This window comes from Dermacentor silvarum, chromosome 7 (assembly GCF_013339745.2).
Source record: "Dermacentor silvarum isolate Dsil-2018 chromosome 7, BIME_Dsil_1.4, whole genome shotgun sequence".
NCBI lineage: Eukaryota > Metazoa > Arthropoda > Arachnida > Ixodida > Ixodidae > Dermacentor > Dermacentor silvarum.
Window position 1 is genome coordinate 63,010,599 of NC_051160.1, and position 17,314 is coordinate 63,027,912.

General features: G+C 46.8%; 1 protein-coding gene across 1 annotated transcript in view; it reads left to right on the forward strand.

The window, feature by feature from the left end:
- LOC119458120 (synaptosomal-associated protein 25-like) overlaps positions 1 to 17,314 on the forward strand; it is a 327,829-nt gene that overhangs the window by 90,912 nt on the left and 219,603 nt on the right. Inside the window, 1 exon segment of the mRNA XM_049670760.1 lies at positions 13,212 to 13,334. Within this exon segment, the coding sequence (XP_049526717.1) occupies positions 13,251 to 13,334 (84 nt within the window). The 5' untranslated portion in view covers positions 13,212 to 13,250.

Here is a 17,314-nt window from a genome sequence, read left to right on the forward strand (position 1 = left end):
CGTCTCGCTCCGGCGTCGGCGCTGTCATGTCGGCCGTCGGACGCGACTTGAGAGATTGCGCGAACGCCAAGCGGGGGCGATGGGCCAGCGGTGGGGGAAAAGGACGTAGCCGCAGGCTGGAACGTAGGGCTTCGCTTCCTCTTTATTTTCTTTGGCTTTGGCTGAGTCTGTATTTCGTGCGCGCCTTTTTGCGGATTTCTCCATCGGGTTTGCGTGGGTCTCAGTTTTACTCCCGTCGTGTGTCTGGAGAGTGATGTCTGTCTGGCATTGGAGGTTGCTGCGTAATCTAGCGGCGCGGACCGAGCCTGTCTGGCGCGCTTTTTTATTGCTGGCCGCGATGTTGCCGCAATTGGTGCTGGTCCTGTACAGCCAGCGCCTGGCTGCCGCTTGCCGTTGTAGCTTGCTAATGCGCGACTGCGGCTGGTGTGGTGTTGTCGCGACAGTGCTGGTCGTCTGTCGTAAGCAGTGCAGTACGAATGTACTATACACCTACGGTGCCTGCGCCGCGCAGCGTTTGATGCTAGCCCCTAATTTAAGTACTACCAGTTCGAGTCGTTCGGACGCCGAGTGAAAGTTCACCCGAACTGTCTCCCTGCCTTTTATCGATGCTGAGCAGGTTATTGCACGGTTGGTACGCGTCGTAAATTGCGTGCCTTGATTAAAGGGCTCAAAGGGACTCGCCGATGGCCTTAGTTGTTGCGTACTTTGCATAGCAAGTATGCGGCAAGGACGTGCGTCCAACAATCGTCCTTAGGACAACGTGCGGATGTTTCTCCTTTTCTTTCGTAGTGAGCCTTGTATTGTCAGTCTCACTACAGGTCGTGTTGAGCACTTCATTCGTCTCTATCCTTCGCGCGCCCTAATGAAATGCCGTCGGTGCTAGACTTCGGCGTGATCCTCTCGTGTCTCGCTCGAAATCGCCACGTGTCCGCCTCTTGTTCGGCCGGCCGCCGTTATCGAGCGTTTTGCGGTCGTAGGGGAGGAACAACGAAGCGCGAAAAGATAAAGAAAGAAAGAAGAAAAAAGGAAATACGAAAACGGAGTAATTAGAAGATCGTCTCGCGCCAGGTACGCTGTCGGCCATGAGCGGCGACTGGCCCGTGCTCGGCTCCCTAGCTCTTTATCCATTTACGCCGCGCGACTCAATTATGCAAAAACGTGGCGTGCGACTGACGGGGCCCCCCACTTCTCCCCGACTTGCTATTATTATTATTTTTTCTTTCGTAAGCTTGTTTATCAGTTCACTCTCTCGTAGCCGAGCGATACTAATGGGTATAGTCATATTTGTAACGGTGTGATGCTTTTTTGCTTCTGCTAGCGTTTTTTAACCGGTGTTCCGTCGTCCGTGAATATTTCAGGTGCTGATGGAAGCGATCTTCCCTTTTACTTTTATGAAATCCAAGGTCGTCACCACGTCGTCGGTGACGTGGGTGGGCTCAGGCGTAGGCCTGTTATTTTTTTTCTCTTTTTTTAATAAACATTTTCTGAGAGCAACTTTAATTTCCCGAAAAATAAATGATTGATCTGATGAAAAAAATTACCGTCTTTATGCAGCGGTAAATACTTTGGACTTTGCTGTAGCTCGATGCTATGTTCGCAAGAAAAAGCCCTTTCAGCGATATTTAAAAGGAAGGTGAACTTGCAGGGCTCATTATGGACATTTTGATCACAACGCGAGTTGGCTATCAAAGACGTTTCATAGCCAACGGTCATAGGTCAAAACGGCGATGAAGATCACGCGCGTAGACAGAGTTAAGACTGCCGCTCGTTCTCTCATAAGTTTGCTTTTTGTAGATTTTTTTTCTTTGACTGCTACTTTGCTGAAACGGAGGCGGTAGGTTTGTCAAAGGACATGTGTTCCTAATATGGTGCATCGTTTTAGTACTTCGCGACATGTGATCACACATGATACGCGATCAGGAACTATATGACCGAGCAAGATATATATGATCACACAAGATACGGGACGACGCTCGAGTAATCGCATATCATCTCTGACCATTGACATTTGTGGCGTACGCGATCGCACAGAACGTCTTTTCGCAGGGAGGAGGCTTCTTTGCGAGGCACTGGTGCTGCGCAGGCAAAGCACGCTTTACAGGAGGTTTCGTAGTCGCGTTTACTAACGCATCATCAAGCGATCATGATCAGTGCTTCTAACCTCTTTTCAGCGCTGACGTGGAACCGGGCGTAGTTCTGGGCGGGACTGTACCATTGTCAGTGTCTAGCAGCGGTTGGCCTGCGCATTTGCCACGTACCCGTGTTTGCTGGTCGGCGCTACGTTTGTGAAGTGAGATTAGTTTCGATGTGCGTATTTGCGTTTGGCATCCGCTTGCGTGATATCAGAAATTTAATGTGTCCGTTTGAGCGCACGCACCCATGTATAAGGAAATGCGCATGAGAAATGTGTGTATATGAATGAATGAATGAATGAATGAATGAATGAATGAATGAATGAATGAATGAATGAATGAATGAATGAATGAATGGAACGAATGGATGAATGCATGGCTGAAGAAGCACGGGAGTGTGAGCGATGGCCGGTGCCATGAATGCCCTAAATGTATTCACCATAATCCATTGTCTGGCCCCTTTTTAAATTGAAAACCGCCCGCCACTGCTATTGAGCTGGAGAGACTGCAGTCGAGAGCTTGAGTCGCTGGCTGGCTGGCGACTGCAATTATGCGGAAGTGTAATAATCGACTCTGCTGTTAGACTAAAACTAGTGAAACATGTTTCTTTCCTTGTCTGTTTGTTAGGTCGTTGTCGTAGGTTACGTTCTTAGTTTAGGATATATTTTTTGTGTAGTAGCTGTTTAGCTTTGTCTGTTTTAATTATGCGATGATGCACATTTGTTTTCGTAAAGGCAAAGTATATATTTATTGTCTGACTGGTACTGCTTGTATGATCCCTGGAAAGATATTGTACGATGAAAACGCATCAGCACAGTAATGAAGTTACAGTTGGATCTTGGATCAGAAAGCAGTGAAGCGATTGCAATAAGGGTTCGTTTGAAAAAATTAGAAGCACGTCAGTAAGGAGTGGGTGGTAGCAATAAATAGAGTAAGAATAATAAGCATTGAGATCATCCCAATATAATAGGACAGTACAAATAATGTCTAAAAGATGTTTCGGGCTTAAGGCCTGTGTTGCTCGCCGTGAGAGCAGTCTTAACATTGAATTAGACTTAGGATTTGTTTTGTGCCTGCTACGTTGAAAGCAGACGGTCTCCAAACCAAGAGCTGGCCCCGGAAACTTCAGCACATCCACTGGGATTGTGGTGTTAAACATATGCTCACCGCTGGACTGGGACGCTTGTTGCACTGTGCACTGTAGCAGTCCCCGCGTTCGGCATTAAGGACTTCTTCCGCATTTGGCACTGCATCTGGTTGACAGAGTGAGGTAAAATTTGCATCGTGTGGCTATCGCGCCATTTTAGTGTGCCACTGCATTTGTTATTATTTAAAAAGTTTAATTATTTTTGCTGTCGTGTGCCTTTACGAGCTTGCTACTGCCCGATGTACCTGATCACGCCGTTAAAGTAGACCTACTATGCTGACCAATTTTCGCAGAAGATATGCACTTCTTATGCTTGGGACAGGTGCGCCGATCGAAATGGATAATTGGAAATTCATACTAAGGAACGGAAAAACTAAGCGCAGACTAAATTGGTGTGGTGAAAGGTGTTGGACATTCCGGTTTCCTCATGGAAGCCTTATTCACTGAACAAGGTTTCCGCATGGAAGCCGATGCGTCTAATTGCTTTGACCACGTCACTTTGGTCGGCGCTCTGTTTTTTTTTCCCTTCCTTAATATGAAGGTGCTTGATCGCCTAAAATCCCGAGTTCTCTCGTATCTTTCCGTTGGTGCATATATAATCGAAAGGCAATTTTGGGTGCCCGGTCCTTCGGTATTGAATGTTAAACCGTGAAAGAATAGAGGATAATGTATTTACAATTTTTTTCCCGATTCAAACCTGATTTGTCTGGAAGCCAGTGAACCGTTGGTACTAGTAAAAGTTAAACCGTGCAAATGCGTAGGCCAGCTCTGCTTCCGACGCTGACCTTGTTTCAGCTGCAGTGAATTGCTGCTGTCAATTATGGATGATATGTGTGCGTTACGGGAATGCACTGGATTAGGAAATAAAAACTTTCAGTTGGAGGTATAGGCTACCTTTCAGGGATGAAAGTGTAGGTAGAGATTGTTCGGTCCGCAGATAGTTGACATCTATGCCTTTCTGATTATCTGGAGCTCTTGGCTGTTCGTAGTTCTGCTGGCGGTATATGAGGCAACGTGATTTAATCCCGCTACGGCGGCTGCATATTGATGGCAGTAGAATGCAAAAAAAAAGAAAGAAAGAAAGAAAGAAAAAAGTGTTCGTGTACGTAAATTTAGGTTTTATATCTGAAAGTCTCCGCGATCAACGTTAATACGGACGCCTCCAGTGCCGCAGCTGCAGAATGTAAAGCACCGTAAGTTTATTAGGGAGTTTCAGGAATAGCAGTTCCAAAGTTAGGTCGCATTGTCTGCCTGCTGACAAAAAGGAAAAAAAAAAGAAAGGCAACAGTACGCAAGCAGAATCTCAATTATCCGCCTACTGACTGTCGCGGATTCCACACGCCGTGTGGGCTGGCCCGCTTGCAATTGCTGCTACTCGATATTTAATTAATCTCTTTGCGGAGCATCCGCTTTCTATACTGTAGACTGCCGCATTTTTTCTTCTTTTTTTTCTGTTTTGTCGCCTACGTCTGGATCCCACGCCGCAGGCGACACCTGAAGCCAATAAATTGCGTTCGCTTCATCGTCTCTCAGCGATGTTAACCGAATTGTTCTTCGCGCGTTTTCCGCAGCACTCAAATTCCCGCGCCATCTCATCTCTACGTCGCTGCTGGCGCAACGCCAGTTTATTGTTTTTTTTTCAGTTTTTTTTTTCTTTTCTCGTTCCGTCGAGAACAAGCGCACTCCACACGCACACACACACACACGAACACACACACGCCTCTCTCTCTCTCTCTCTCTGTATATATACACAGGTGGTCGCCTGAGAAATTGAAAGCATAAGCGAAATCAATCCAATTCCCGGCCGAAACACGTCTCGTAATGGTTTTTGAGCGGGGGGCTCGGGGTTGGGAGGTGGCAGACGGAAGGGGCCGGGCTGGACCGGTCGTCCCCAGTCTTATCCCGTGTACATCGATTCCGCTACTTTGATTCCGTTTCCCCGCATTCAGTTGTCGTACGCTGCTTTATTTTATTGCGTTTAGAGCCTTTGCGGGCAATCCTTTTGTCTCCGTCAGCGTGTTGTGCAGAATGCCGCTCCGTCTCGCCGGTATTGCGACGTTCGCGCGCCATTCTTGGTTTCGTGTCGTCGTTTCTATACCGCCGCGGCATTCGCTCTTCTTGGCCGATATCGACGATGAATAAATAACGCTGGGGGACTGTATGCTTATGGCGACCTTAGGTTATCTTTGTGCAAGCTGGATTCAATTGAGAGGCCGTCGCTCTCCTTTTTTCCTTTTCTTTTTTTTGTATTTATCGCTCATTGTTTTAGCTTCATTATTGAATCTTGAAGTATCTGCCTCGTCGATTATGTAGTCATTATTCTTTGCGTACGTGTTTCTTAGTTAAATTTTTTTTCCTGCGTGTGCTCAAGACATTTCTCATGCGAGAAATGTTTACGCGCACATCGTCGGTTTCCCGCTATTTATTTATTTATTTGGAGAGAGTCTTTGAGGGCTTCTTGCATTGTTGATTTTCTCAGTGATCGGCGATTCGTCCAGCGTTCCCTGATATGCCGTTGCGTTATAGAATTTCAAGCTTCCATTCCTTGAACATGCTTGTTTCATGAGAAACAGAGAAAGTGCCTTGTTGTGTTGAATGCCAGTGTTATTGTATGGCACTTTTCTGTATTTTTCTACACTGACCAAGTTGTGTGCGTCTGCGTGCACGCATGGCTCTTATGTTTGTATTTCTACAAACACCTGGATTGCATTCCAACGTCTCCTTAAAGAAATAAAGAATCCGAGGAAACCTAGGCGCATCTTATGAGTTGTAAATGCGAAAGCATTAATATCCAATTGAACGCCGCTGAGCGGTCCTTCGAGTTAGAAACTCCTCGCGGGCAAGCGAGCGCGTTTTGATTTGGCCTTACCGAGGCACGTCTATTATAGCCGCAGTGGTACTTAGTAGTGTTAAATCAATCAATCAATCAATCAATCAATCAATCAATCAATCAATCAATCAAATGCTTGTGTAATTTTTGCTGTTCCTGGTTGCCGTCACAGTCCCGCAGTGCATGAGTAATATCTGTATATTCTTCTGGGGGGTTTCTTTTCTTTATTTTTTATTTCTTTCTTTGGACCATTCACACCCAGTTTCGACATATCGATGTTTTTGCTTCTCTCGGCTGACGATATCGCCGTCTAACTGGGTCACCGTTTTGTCGGCGACGACTTTGCATGGTCGACAGTGGCATAGCGGCAGCGGCCGTGTGTGTCAGAGGGAGCGAAGAGAGAGAATCAGAGAGAGTTGCGGGAAAGGGGCAGGAGCCTTCTAGGTCTCGTCCATTTACTCGCATCAAGGCGCACGCGCGGTGTGATGAGCCGGAACTCGCTGACGCCTCGGCAGCAGCTTAATGCGCCGCTTGTTCGGCACTTTCTTTTTTTTTTTTCTCTTTGCCGCATCTCTCGTTTTCGTTGTACTGTTCCTAGATTTCCTTCTTTGTTTTTGCGCGGCGACTCTGAGTTGAAGAAGAAACAGGAGAAAGGACGCTTCATCTTTTTGGTTTCTCTCTCTCTCTCTCTCTCGAATCCCCACAGGGACTTCCAGGGGCGATAGACGTCACTTTTTCGGCACCGGTTTAGAGTTTTACCAGTTTTCTTTGCGTGACCTTTCTGTAGCGTCGCATCGACCTGGTACTGTGACTTCGCGTTGCTGGTTTAGTTTAGCTCGTTGTTTACGACATTATACGCGTATACGCCTGGGAGAGCCCCGGATTTTATGACGGGGCCCGTTTGGATGTGCGCTGTATGAGAGGTAGGGCGGCTCGCTTTGTTGTGTGCTTTAAGGTGAGACGACGGCGAAAGCTGGTCGGTTTAAGAGGGGAAGAGGTGGGGATTGGGGGGGGGGGGAGGCGAGGGTTGTTTCGATTGCAACGAGGAGTGACTGGCATCTCGACGGAGGTTATGGAGGTTGACGAAAACGGAGAGCGGTCTGGAGCGTGGGGCACGTCGGCGTCGAGTTAAAGCTTCGCTTGGCAAAACTCGCGTCTGTCAGCGCCGATGCCGATCGAGAGGGGAAACGCGTCGCAGTAACGTTAATAAATAAAATTGCTGCCGCGATAGAAGATGCGCTCACTGCAGCCGCCTTAGGTGTCGCGGGGTGGCTGAACTAGGAAGGTAAACGACGTGTTAGGAGTGCCAAATTAAGCGCCCCCCCCCCCCCTTCCCCGCCCACCTCTCCAAGAAAAAAAAAAAAAAAAAAGAAACGCAAGGAAACAGACGAAATGTTAATGAATCAAAAGGTCAGCAAAATAAAATCGGAAATCAAAAATAATAGAATTAAACAAAATTTGGAGGACGGTCACAGGAGTGCGCCAATATTAGGGGCTTACTTGCTTTGCTTGAACAAGGCTGATACAATTGTCGATACGCATTTCAAGCTTACTCGAGTCCTGGCTTTGTCATTCCTTCTGTTCTCATTTCACACTTCCTCTTGATTGTTTATGGGCCGGGACCTCTCTTTGTCTGTTTCTTATTGCTTACTCATCAGTTTTCATGTAGCAGAGGAATGCCTGAAATATCGGAAGTTCTCGCCATCGCTGCTGGTTTTTTCGCAAAGCTGAATGAAGAAGAAGAAGGAACTCAGATTCCGCTGCGAGAATGCTTTAACCACAAAGCCACTGGAAATTAGCAAACGTGGTGGTCGCGGCGGCTCTGAATAGTAGTAGTTGCGCGCAACCCACTCGTGATCGGCCTCATTCTCGCTGCCTAATCAGACGGCAGAGACACGAACGTGCGAGAGTTTTCGCGAACTTGAACGTTCTTGAACAGAAGGCGAGATAGCGACGCGAGTGGGAGCGCAAGCTAGTGCCCGTGAACGTGAGCGAAAGTGAGTGTGAATGCGACTTAGCGTCGCTCAGTGCGAGTGACGCTGCGCACTCGGCTGAAACATACGTAAACATAATTTCTCTTCGTTCGAGGTATGCCGACGGCCGACGCAGCTAGCACGGATGGCATTTAGGAACGCTGTAGAAGGAACTGTCTTACGAAGTTAGGGAGATTGCGCTGGAAGGCGTATCCTCGTTATTAATGACAGGACACTTGGACTTGCCATTTCAGAACCCCGGGCACGCAAAAAAAAAAAAAAAAAAAATGCGCACGCGCATACAAACGTGTGCGCTCAGACTGAATTGCTCGCACCAATAAATCAATGAATGAATCAATCAGTGAATTTATATATAATTCAAAGAATCAATCAATCAATCAGTGAATCTTTATATCCTTCAATGAATCTATATATCATTCATTCTATCAATCTATCAATGAATAAAACAATGAATCTATCAATACATCAGTGAAGCTATCAACGAATCTATCTATCAGTGAATGAATGAATGAATCAATCAATCTATCTATCAATAAATGAATGAATCAATCAATGAATCAATCGATCGGTCAAATTGTATACGTAAACAGCAATGCGGGGACAAAGTCGACACGAGGTAAATGGAGAGTCGTGCGGGGAAGCTGCATTCAGCAGGCGCCTGGTACATCGGTGACACTGTTTTTAGGCCGTTCTCTCTCTTAGCATGTGCCTGAGAGAGAGATGCCCAGCCCGTTTAGCGGATAAAACAGCGCCTCCGAAATTCTCGTCCATTTGATTTGTTTTCTTCATTTTTTCTGTCTTTCTTTCTTTCTTTTTTTTTTTGAGCCGCTGTGTAACTTAGTTGTGTAGCTGATCGCGCCGCTGTCGCCGGCGATGCGAGAGTGGCTGTTCCACTCGAGCTTAGCGCTAATGGCCTCCCGGGGAGGCGCTGGAAATTGCCCAAACGCGAAAGTGGCAGACGCGTAAACAGTGGCGCGCTCGGAAGGCGTGGTCACGCGCGACATCGGCACCCCCTGCCGCCCGATGACCGGTGTTACCTCGAGTAACTTACTTTCCCGTTTCTCCCATTTTTGCGTTATGATGCGCAGCTTCGCGTTTTTTTTTTTTTTTTTTTGTGGTGTCCTCTGAGATTGGAAACAATTGGATATTACTTTTTGCTTATTTGATCTTTAAGGTTTACACTGGCTTATATCAAGGTGAGCTTAGCGGTATGGGAAGCGCCGTTGTTCGTTAATCAGCAGAACATTCCAGTCAACCTTATTAATCTTTTCGTTGCGATAACGACTGCAGTCATCTGTCTTCTGGTACTGGCCCTCTTGCGGCTTTCAATTAGGCGTGTCAGGTGCGCGGACGTGACTCGACTGTGGAGAACAGCGTCGAAGCGCTTGTTCGGGTGTTCCACTCACTTCTGGTTCTAACCGTCGCACGGAAACGTGCTGGCGTGCGGTCGGCCACGACTGAAGCCCGATATTGCAAGCTAGATGAAGGCACTTCATCAACGCGATGTGGAACACCACATTTACGTTTGAGGCCGGCAATATTCCTTGTTCCTGCTTTAGGTAGAGGTAAGGGTAATTGTTTTACGCGAGAACTTTATATCGAATAGCGGTGAGTGAGGTTTTGGATTACACGTTTTGTGGATTCGCTGTTTAAACTCAGATTGTTTCCTTTCATATTTACTTTTCTTCTGTGCGTTTTTTTCTATCACAATTACTTTCGTTCAATTCGCTTTTTGATCGCTTCAATTCACCTTGCCCCAACCAGTATATTATTCCGTTTTCATTTCGCCTATGCTTATGCGTATTATTATTTTTTGCGTTTCATGGCGTTTCATTTACTTCGTCCACATAAACACGGCGCGTCTTTTTTTCACTTACGATCCCGCATTGTTAACAGATCTCTGTTCGGCGCGTCTATGCTATACTTGAAGAACTTTACTGTGCTTCTCAGCAGCGAATAACCCCGTGAGGATTCTCTGTAGAGTGACGCTGGAAATTTGAAAGCACCGGTATGTTAGACGTACGCAAATGAAAACTCAGATAAATAAAAATGAACCAAACAGGGAAAGGTTGGCGAAGAGGTGGAGTGGTTGCTTTTACACGTGCCTTTGCGCGAACTTTCTTTTTGCGTTGTTTTTCTTGTGCACTGTATCTCATTTTTTCACTCCCGCTGTTTGCGCAAACGGAACCATCGGCGCAATTCGATAGAAACATCTTCCATCAGATGAAGTGGGTCTCGACGGTCTCCGGAGAAAGTTTCACGGCGTGTATAGATGGATAGATGGCTGAACCTTCTCGAAGGCTGCATTGCAGGTTGCACCACTACGTGCGTTGGTGTTCCACTGCCGGCTTTTCGTGGTTACGCAAAATTTTCTCTCTTTCATTTTGGTCTATCTTCTTGCCATTGATCCTTATTGTATTCTGTGACCCAAGCTAGCTCTGGTTCGTTCAAGTTATTTATGTAAAGGTTATTGACTGTAGTATAGTTTAGTGTAAACGTGTCCAGCCTTTCCCGGCCGCGGCGCGGCGCCTGCATTTTTATGAGGGCGAAATGCAAAAACGCTCGTGTAACTTGCAGTGGGTGCACATTAAAGAACTCAAAATGGTCACAATTATTCCGCAGTCCCCCACTTTGGCGTACCTCGTCATAACTTCGTGAGAACTTAATTTAAACGTGCGCAGCCGCATTTCTGTGTCTCTTATTGCGATAGCAATTATATGGACACTCCAAGCGCATTTCTGCCGTCGTCGTCGTCGTCGTCGTCGTCGCCGTGAAGTTCTGTATGAAGTTCAACGGCGATAAAATCGTCGCCGCGCGCCGTATGCTGTATGTGCGAGTGAAAGCTAGCGAGGGACGCGCGCATTCACGGAGAGCAAACGCACGGTGGAAAGTAAACGCGATTCTTCCGTCGTGCGAAAGGCCGTAGGGGGATGGGAGGGAGGGAGGGAGGGAGGGAGGGGGGGGGGAGCGTTGTGCTGGGGCACCAAATACGTATCTTGCGACCGGGCGCAAGGGGAACTGGCGACTCTATCTCCCTAGCGACAGAAGGAAAGTGGGAAGGCAGCGCGGGAGGGAGGGGGCGTGGCTTCTACTCTGCCAGCGACTGCATACTTGTACGTCGCGCGGCTGAGGGCTGTCGCGCGCACTGTATCTTCAGAGCGATCTCCGCATGGCTCTTACTTTTGTATGTGCTGTGCTTTAGCCGCTCAGTCTCCGTTGAAGCGATGGACCGCATGAACCTTCGGTCGCTGCTGCCGCCGCGTTTGCTTACGCCAGCGTTTTGAAAGTCTTTGTCTGCCGGTCATCGAGTCTGATCTATCCATGTTTGCTTGTGCGCGCTGACACCGTATTTGTTAATTCACTTAGTAAGCGAATGTGCCCAAGTTTATGCAGGCGATAAACCTACTATCCTTACTCCGTATAGCTCTCTACTAGTAAATTTGCTATCGCAATTGATGCTTCGCCTTTCGGGCGAAACTGCAACTTTTTTTCAATCTACTGTCTGTTAGTAGGATGTGTGAGCTTTATGTGTAGATGTTTTCGTCAAAGGCAGATGTAGATCTCGCGTTGCGGAGAACGCGATTTCGTAGATGTGAGCAAAATATGTCGGACGCGTATGTACTTCGCCTTCCAGTCCGCGTTCAGAAGACGGATGACGCGCACCAGCGATACGTAGCGAGACGGCGCACGGACAACTGCCAGTCGCGCTATACTCTCCTATTAAGTAAGGTTGTAGTAGTTACCACCTAGTGTCACGCTATGTGCTACCTTGGTATCACTGCAGTTCACAACGATAGAGTTAGTAGCAGTATACTCACTATAGTCAATGTTACTAATGGGTCTCGGCTACCACTTCCGAGCACAGGTTAGCACCACCTGATTCAAAGTTGCTATTTTATAACACACATATCGGACCCGCTCGGGAATACGCCACAGCTGGTCCTATATATGCAGTAGAGGCGATAATATTTGTGTCTGTTGGTGCTAATTACGTTTGGAATTGGGAGCTGAGACCCATTAAATAACAGTGGGTAACTTTTTTTTTGTTAGTACTTTTGCTAACACTATCGTTGCCAACTGCAGTTATACTAAGGTAGCAAATGGTGCGAGACTAGGTAGTAACTACTACGAGCTTTTTTTTTATAAGGAGTGTCCAGCGTGCGCGAGGCACCGCTGGACATCGATCGGCGCTTGTATGCTACGAGATGTCGTGCACACCTCTTCCTCAAAGTGCCAGGCGAAGGCCTCTCGTTCTCGTCGAGTCTTGTTGGATGTTGTAGCTCGTGCTGCGCCTATACTGTATATCGCGGGTGAGGGATATGTCTGCGAGATTTTTATTTAGCGTTCTTGCTGGATTCTGGAAACTGCTCCGTGACCAAAAATGGCCGATGCGCAAAATATGCTCAGATTAACGTCACATTTCTCAGGCAGGTTCCCGTAAACGAAGTAAATAAGTGGCTTTGAAAAGAAAATTTGGTACATTTCGGTCTTGGTGGGAGTCGAACGCGGGCCTCCGGTGTGTGAGACGTGCACGCTTCCCTGAAGCCACGGCTGCTTCACGGTTCTGGCTGACCGAATGTGTGCCTCTTGCGTGCGTGATTGCACGCGTCACGTCGCAGCTATCTCGCTGTCTAAAGGTGTGGCCTGGTGCGCGCACTAACATATGCTGCACTTTAGGTACTACGTTAAGCGTTCATATGTGGGGTTCAGGAGGTCGCCTTAGTACCACACGTGTACTTCCCATTGCGGCTATAGTTATGTCTTGCAAGAAGTCTAGCCGCGATTGTATAACTTAATGCATTACCAATGTATCTTACAAAGAAGTCTAACCCCGATTGTGCAACTTCATGTATTACCAAATTTGCAGCACGCTTTCGCCTTTTGTGTTACAAGAGTGTAACACCTGCCGAACCTTTTTTATTTCTGTTGTCTTTTCTACATTGTAGATTTTATAATTTTTCGTTTTTTGTCGTCTTTCATCGTACTGCTCTCGCGCGTATTGCAGCCGACGCTGTGGTCATAATCCGCTCTCATAGCGCCATTGTTGTGCCGTGCCTTGTGACAGTAGTAGTGACGCATTCTCCTATCTCTTTTCACGCACTGCGCAGTGGCGGTCCTCGGCCCCAGCGAGGAGCTAAAGCAGAGCAATGGCGGCCGCCGTGCCCGACGCCCCTACGAACCGCAGTGAGCTGGAGATGATCCAGCTCAAGATGAACCAGACGACGGACGAGGTGAGAACGCATGCAGCACCCGTTTGCTGTCTTCTATTTTTTTTCTTTCTTTTTTTTTTTGCCTCCTTGCGTCTTCATTTCAGGCGCGCCCAGTCAGTGGTTTCTTGGTTTCAGCTCACGATGAACGTCCCCCGGCACGTCTGCCATCTCGCGGGTTATAGGCGGTGTCGAAATCCGCGGCCAAGACAAGGCTATTTGTGGGTTACGGAAACCGATCTCGAAGGCTATGCTTTTGCTGGCTGCGTGCGCCCGAAGCGAACGCAGGAGCCGGAAGCACGTCATGGCCGCCATGTTTTGGATGCCACCTATCCTGGATACTGTCAAATTCCGCCATAATGAAAATAAGAAAAATGCTTTCCTAACTGCCAGCTCTGATTGGCTAATAGGGCGACTACGTTCGCGCGCTATGATTGGCTTAAAGCACCAACATGCCGGAATTCGGCAACGTGGCGGAATTTGACACTATTGAGAAGAGCACCTCTGTTCCCTTCACGGCGATCGGTTCGGTCGCAGGGTTTTTCTTACAGACGGCTTCGTTTGTTATCACGACACCACCACCATCACGACACCATGACACCACCAGAAGTCCTCAATACGAACGTGGATTCATTGCTATCCATTTGACTGGCAGGCGCTTTTATTTTCTTTTGTTTTTAGGTTTTCCGCTCTGTTAAATCAATTTCGAGGAACGTGTCGACGCCCTCATAAAAGGAGACAAGCGGTATCAAGAAATCCTGATGCGTACCACCGCCTATGGGTGGGCTATAGTTGTTGCTGCCTGTAAACTGCTGCACCCCCCTAAATCGCTCGCTACATTTTTTTTTCTAAGCTTTAGCGTTGCTATGCCTCCAGTGCAAATCATAATCAAATTATGATTTCCGCAACTCAGTGTCTCTATATCCAGTAGATCACCACACTGATCGGAGGCTTTTTTTTTCCCTACGCAATAGCGTAGTAGTGACGTCAGAGCTTTTATATATAGTTTACAAACGCGTAGGAGGCCTGTAAATTGCACGCGCCCACGTCATCACGGTCGACCTTCCGTGTGCAAGTGACGCTTTGTAAAAACTGCTCTTTTGTATGACCTACATAAAGGTCAGGACCCTTAATCAGGTGCGTTTAGTCCTGTACTCTTGGGCTTTGCTGTTCTGCAGGAAAATCTAGCAATTGTTGTAAATAAAGAAAAATAACTTATTACGAGGATTAAAGCGTTTAACCGCGAACTTGCAAGCATTGTTTTCAACCATGTTGTTTTCAAAGCTCTTATCCAATATAACGCCATGTTGGGCAATTATGGACAAAAGGCCGGAAAGAAGGGAATTGCGAAGCCTCACGTACGTCTTTACTCATATTTTGTGCATAAACTGTTCAAGAAACTGTTGCACAGGAAGGCAGAGGCGAAATGCAGAGAATTAGCGACCACGCAAGTGCGATTATTTCTTAATACCCCCGTCAATGAAAAAAAAAAAAAAGCGATGCATGTTCTTAACCATAGTTGTCAGCTGATGTAGATTATCGTAAGTCCTTCGCCCTCAGGTGCGCCTTCGTTATCTGTGTTCTTTTTCCCTTTGGTCTCGACCTCTTGTGCTCTACAATTTTGGGTGCTGTGCATTCTAGACTTTTCCAAGTCCGGCCCTATTGTGAAATTCGCCGTCTCGTTCGCCCTGATTGGTTTACAGGGCGGCTCTCTGATTGCCTGAAAAAAAGCAAACATGGCCATATTCGACAGTATGGCGTAATTTCAGAGTGTTCGCAACAGGCGCCGTTTCTTCGTGCCATGGAACAAACGAACCTGCTAGCAGAGCAGCAGGACGATACGGGGTGAAGACGCGGATTTGCATTTCAGAACGAAGACAAGGAACTGGCTCGGCTTGCCCCAAGAGGAATCTAGTACAAGCTGATTGTTTCATGCGACCACTGTGTCTTTCCTTAAAACGTCCGGCTGGTTTAAAGAGGAGGTGTACCCCGCACCTGAAAGATTTGTATCCGTTCTTGAACACTGCAAGATTTGTGAAGAACACTGTGAGGGGACGGTACCTAAGTGGGCCGCTATCATTCATTATTACAACGCTACGTCGAGCTAGACTTTCGGTGGTGACAGCTTTTATGACCCAGTGTTTGCGTTGGAGATAATGTTTATGACCCTGAACGAGTGCTCCATTCCCGACCTTCCGGAAGTTATATATATGAAGCGAAGTGATGATTCACGTAGACAAAAATACGATGTATAGACAAGGTTTCCGGACTCTGACGTATACGATGGTGCGACGGCCCAGTCATCACATTCAATGCACAGGGGAAAAAAAAAATGAAGCTGGAAATGTGACATTCTCCTGTCACATCAGTTTTCTCACTCACTCCTTATTAAGCGGACGAGAAAGGAAGCCTGTTCCCGCTACTCATAGTTAATTTCATCAAATGCATTTTTTAGTAATATACACACTACATCCGATGAATATAGATGTTTGTATCATGAGTAAATAGATGTTGGATCTTGACAAAAAAATTTCCCCTCCATATAGTCAACAGATAGCCATATACAAAGTCTATAATGTATATAGCCAATTCATATATATGTGTCCGGGTATAAACGTAAAGCCGGCGAGCCCACAGCCTTCGGCGTAATTAATATCGACCCGCCGAATATGGCCTCGCGAAGCCCCTCTATGCTCGAGAACAGGAAGTTCAGTGTGAGCATTAACGCTGGCAGTCGCCCGGCCAATTCCGCTTTAGCACTCTGGTACGTCGCATACACTTCGAGGATTTATCGTTATGGTTCGGAACTGCGCGGCAGTTCTGAACTAACCCGCGATTTTCGCAGCGCTGCGCGTGATATGACCTCGAATTGGGGAAGCTGCTTTGAGTTTAGATGCACGTGCGCCTCTCATCGGCATTTTATTATTAACATTATTATTACTTTGCGCGTGGCGCTACAACTCTCGCGGTCATTACGTTTAAGCGGCCGTTCATCCTCTCCAGCATGCTATCTCGCACGCCTGTTTTGATCGTGACAACAACGAAAAAATGAGATAAAGAATTAGCAAGCAGGAATGCATGAGTTTTCTATGTAGTTTTCATCCACGTTCAGAAATCGACGCTCTAATGATAGCAGATGTGTTTTTTTTTTTCGAACTGGAAATATTCGCTGTTTTCCTCTTGTGTTATCTTGCGTCCCTGTTCAGTGGAATTGCCATCCGCATCATATTGCAGACAATACATATTCGTACCATACTCTCCTCCTCTCCTTTAATTAATTTTTTTTGCTTCAAAATTCTGCGATTTCATTCCGCTTGTTTTCGTAATGTAAAGTTGAAAGTATGCGTGAAAGCACACAATTGGCAAAGGGCTTCTGTTGATTGTTTCGTGTGGACTCTGTGTCGATGACCTTCGCCAAAGAAAGCCGCATTCTTACGAATTCTTGCGACTTCGAGTTCAGCCAGAGCACGCAAAGCTAATATTATAGGGACAGGACATGGGCAACTTATAAGCCGGCTGGCATAAAGGACTTCGGCGGCCGCGTAATCGTTAATGCGTAGTCTATATCTTATTTTTCTTAGAGTAGAACAACACAGATTACATGAACGTTTCTGACGCTTCGTAGTTTAAGAAACCACCACACGATGTCACTTCTATCGCTGCAACTGTCGACTTCTGTGTTGCGTTATTCCCTCGACTTCAATGCGTATATGAACAGGATAAATCAACAGGCTCTAATGTTAACAAATACCGTTACAGTGCGCTGGGCCGTATAATGGAAGCGGTTGTGTTTTTTAACCTGTCTTTCGTTTTAAATGGAGGTTTGAGCTCAGCGCCAACTCCATTTCCTTACAGAAATTCGTGTGACATGCCGAAATGCTCTCAATAGACAACCGCTCAGCTGATTTGAATTCAGTTTTCTGCATACAGGAGAGAAAGCTAAATTCTAGCGTTTGTCTCAATTCGAATTTTGATTTAGGGCCTAATATTGCTTACAAAAATTG